We start from the raw sequence: 2,780 nt of genomic DNA, 5'->3' as shown, positions 1-2,780 counted from the left end.
TTGGATTTTGTTTCCACGTGGAAAACAATTGTTGGAGCGTATTTTTTCACCATCTCGGTGAGTTCCTGAACTGCACATGGTCGTCCCAAACCATGGCAGTTCCAGCTTATGTTGTTCATTGGTGTCGGCGAGGTTGCCTCGTAGCCACCACCGTTGGGCAAGCTTCTGGGGATTCCTCATAAGGCATTGCGATTTTTTTTGTGGGACGGCTACCTTCTTCAGGCTCATCGCTTCTTTTGTGTTTTCTCTCAATCATGAGCACGTTAGTTGGGTTGCTTTGTTTGTCACGTGGAATTCTGACCCACGTTGTTTTGGTTGGCAATGGTTTGGTTTGGCTTTTTGTGATATTGGTGGGCTGATGTATGGTGCACGGCCCAATAGTGGTAGGGGTGAGTTGGGGTTGGCTTTGCGTGGTGATGGTGGGTTGTTGAGTGGTGCATGGCCCAATAGTGGTAGGAGTGTGTTGGGATAGAACTTTGGGCTTTGAGTCCAGTTTGGTCTCGGCTTCAGAGTGTGAGGAGTTAAAGACTTTCTCTCTGTCTTCAATGTTGGCATTTATGCTAGATTTTTCAACGGATGCTTCCTCCGTGCCAGAGATGCTGCCGTTACGGTCATTGAATGTTTGATTCTCCTACCATTCAACTACAGATTGATGAGCAATTAAGACCTCATTTATTGTCGTGGTAGTGACAGTTGTTGGGATTGACGCCATGGTTGGTGGAAAGTCACGTGGTTGGGATGGTGGTGATTAGATGTTTAGGGCGGTGGGTGTTTTTGGTGGTGGTTTTTTGTAGTTTGGGTGTTTAGGTCTTGTTCCAGGTACAGTAATGGAGGTTTTTGGTATTAAGGTCTATCTCTGCACTCATCCAATCCCCAAAATTCTGGTCTGACTTTTTCAGTGAACCTTTGCTTCTCAACCAGCGTTCACAATCTCTATCATCATGGGAGACCAAGCCGCACCAGTAACAAAAGTTTAGGAGACGCTCGTACTTCAAAATTGCGCACCCAATGACGGACCCTTCGGACCATACCTTGCGGACCCTGTTCAAAGGTTTAGTAATATCAATGCGAACTCGAACTCGTAAATAGTTTCCCTTACCTCCTTCACATTCTGTATCAGTCATGAGTAATGGTGTGCCCAAAGAGCTTCCAATGGCATCCCGTGTTTCTTGGTTGAGGCATTGAACTGGTAGTTCATGGATTTGGATCCAGAATGTTGTAAACTGGAAGGTGAGTGATGATATGGGCACGTTTGCAGTCACTTTCTCAAAGACCACAAGGTGTTTGTCATATGTCCAAGGTTCATGTTCCAGTACCCTGTCTAGATCACATTCGTCTTCAAAGTTAAAGAACAGGATGTTGTCGCCCATATCTTTAATTTGAACATCCTTTTCCGATCTCCATAGTGGCCTGAATGTTCGAGCCACTGATTCCACGTTGACGACTCATTTTGTCAAAAATTTAGCAGCAAGAGTGAAAGTGTCAATTGTCAAGCTCTGTTTTCTTTGGGCATGCTATTCCTGTTTCTTCTTTGTCTAATAGGGAGAGTTTTTTCCATAATCCTTCAAGGGACTCCATGTTGGTAAATTGTATAGGTAGTGAGGTGAGCAATGGTTGTGTCTTGGATGGTAGTACCAGAGTACTAGAGGGGAACTGGAAACCTGTACAGGGACAGGGACCGAAAAGCTCCACTGGGGTTGAAGGAAAGGATCGTCCTAGAGCCTTAGAGAGCGACCTCAGTAAGTTGATCTTATTTATTTATAGCATCTTGTCTTAAATAGTTGAATATATAATTCCATATACAAACACAACACAATAGTAATAAATGCATAATACAAGAATCTATAGTTCCATATACAATATCAATTATAATAAATATATATTAATAATTACCATAATAATCAAATTTCATATTTAGACAAAAATAAAAGAAACAAAAAAAAAAAAAAAAAAAAAAAAGACTATACCATGATAAACTTGATTGTGTATTGCATAGGTCCCTGACTAGTCTATTAATCAAAGCAAGATAATGCCAAATTTGGCCATTTGATATGTATGAAGCCTTCAGAATTTGTCATGTGGCTAGATCTTCAAATTATTTAGAAGGGTAACCTATATATTTGGTCTCTATCATTTACACCATATTTCAATTTGGTCCTTAACATTTCAATGCCGTATCAATTTAGTCATTGTCGTTATCTCTTGGATATAAATTGCAAATATGACAAATGGAAAAAATAAAAAAAATAGTTTTTGTTGATGTGGCAATAAACTAATTTTTTTTATTTTAGTTGCTTGCCACGTCAGCAATTTCCATTTAAGAGATAACGGCATAGACTAAATTAACATGACACTAAAATGTTAGGAACCAAATTAATATAATTAAAAGGTTAAAAAGCCAAATTAAAATATGGTGTAATAAATAGGGACCGAGTACGTATTTTACCCTACTAAGAACTACGTGGTCTATAATTTCCACATGGCATGACACAATTCATGGAGTCTTTTGGCTGAATATTGCTAAATTTGAAGTTAATTTGTGTTATAGGTACTGTTTCAACTTATTTAGGAATTTGAGGAAAGAGAGTGAATTTCGGCAATACCATTACCGAAATTCAACAAAAGTAGGAGAGAGAAATTTTTGATTTTCGGCAACACCATCACCGAAATAGGAGGGAAAATTTTTTATTTTTTTTCCCTCCTATTTCGGCAATGCCATTGCCACATTTCACTTTTTTTTTTTTTAAGAAATGATATGTGCACACAATTTTTACAATATT

General features: G+C 38.9%; 1 protein-coding gene across 1 annotated transcript; it reads right to left on the bottom strand.

The window, feature by feature from the left end:
- Positions 1 to 803: 803 nt before the first annotated feature.
- LOC115964168 (uncharacterized protein At4g02000-like) lies at positions 804 to 1,370 on the bottom strand. Its single transcript, XM_031083523.1, has one exon. The coding sequence runs from the start codon at positions 1,368 to 1,370 to the stop codon at positions 804 to 806; it is 567 nt and encodes a 188-aa protein (XP_030939383.1).
- Positions 1,371 to 2,780: the final 1,410 nt, after the last annotated feature.

Source organism: Quercus lobata, chromosome 2 (assembly GCF_001633185.2).
Source record: "Quercus lobata isolate SW786 chromosome 2, ValleyOak3.0 Primary Assembly, whole genome shotgun sequence".
NCBI lineage: Eukaryota > Viridiplantae > Streptophyta > Magnoliopsida > Fagales > Fagaceae > Quercus > Quercus lobata.
Note: the sequence above shows the minus strand (reverse complement) of the source record. Positions and strands in the feature narration are given on the sequence as shown.

Excerpts from the sequence above, each read along its gene's own strand:
- LOC115964168 (XM_031083523.1), bottom strand. The coding sequence starts at position 1,370 with ATGGGCGACAACATCCTGTTCTTTAACTTTGAAGACGAATGTGATCTA.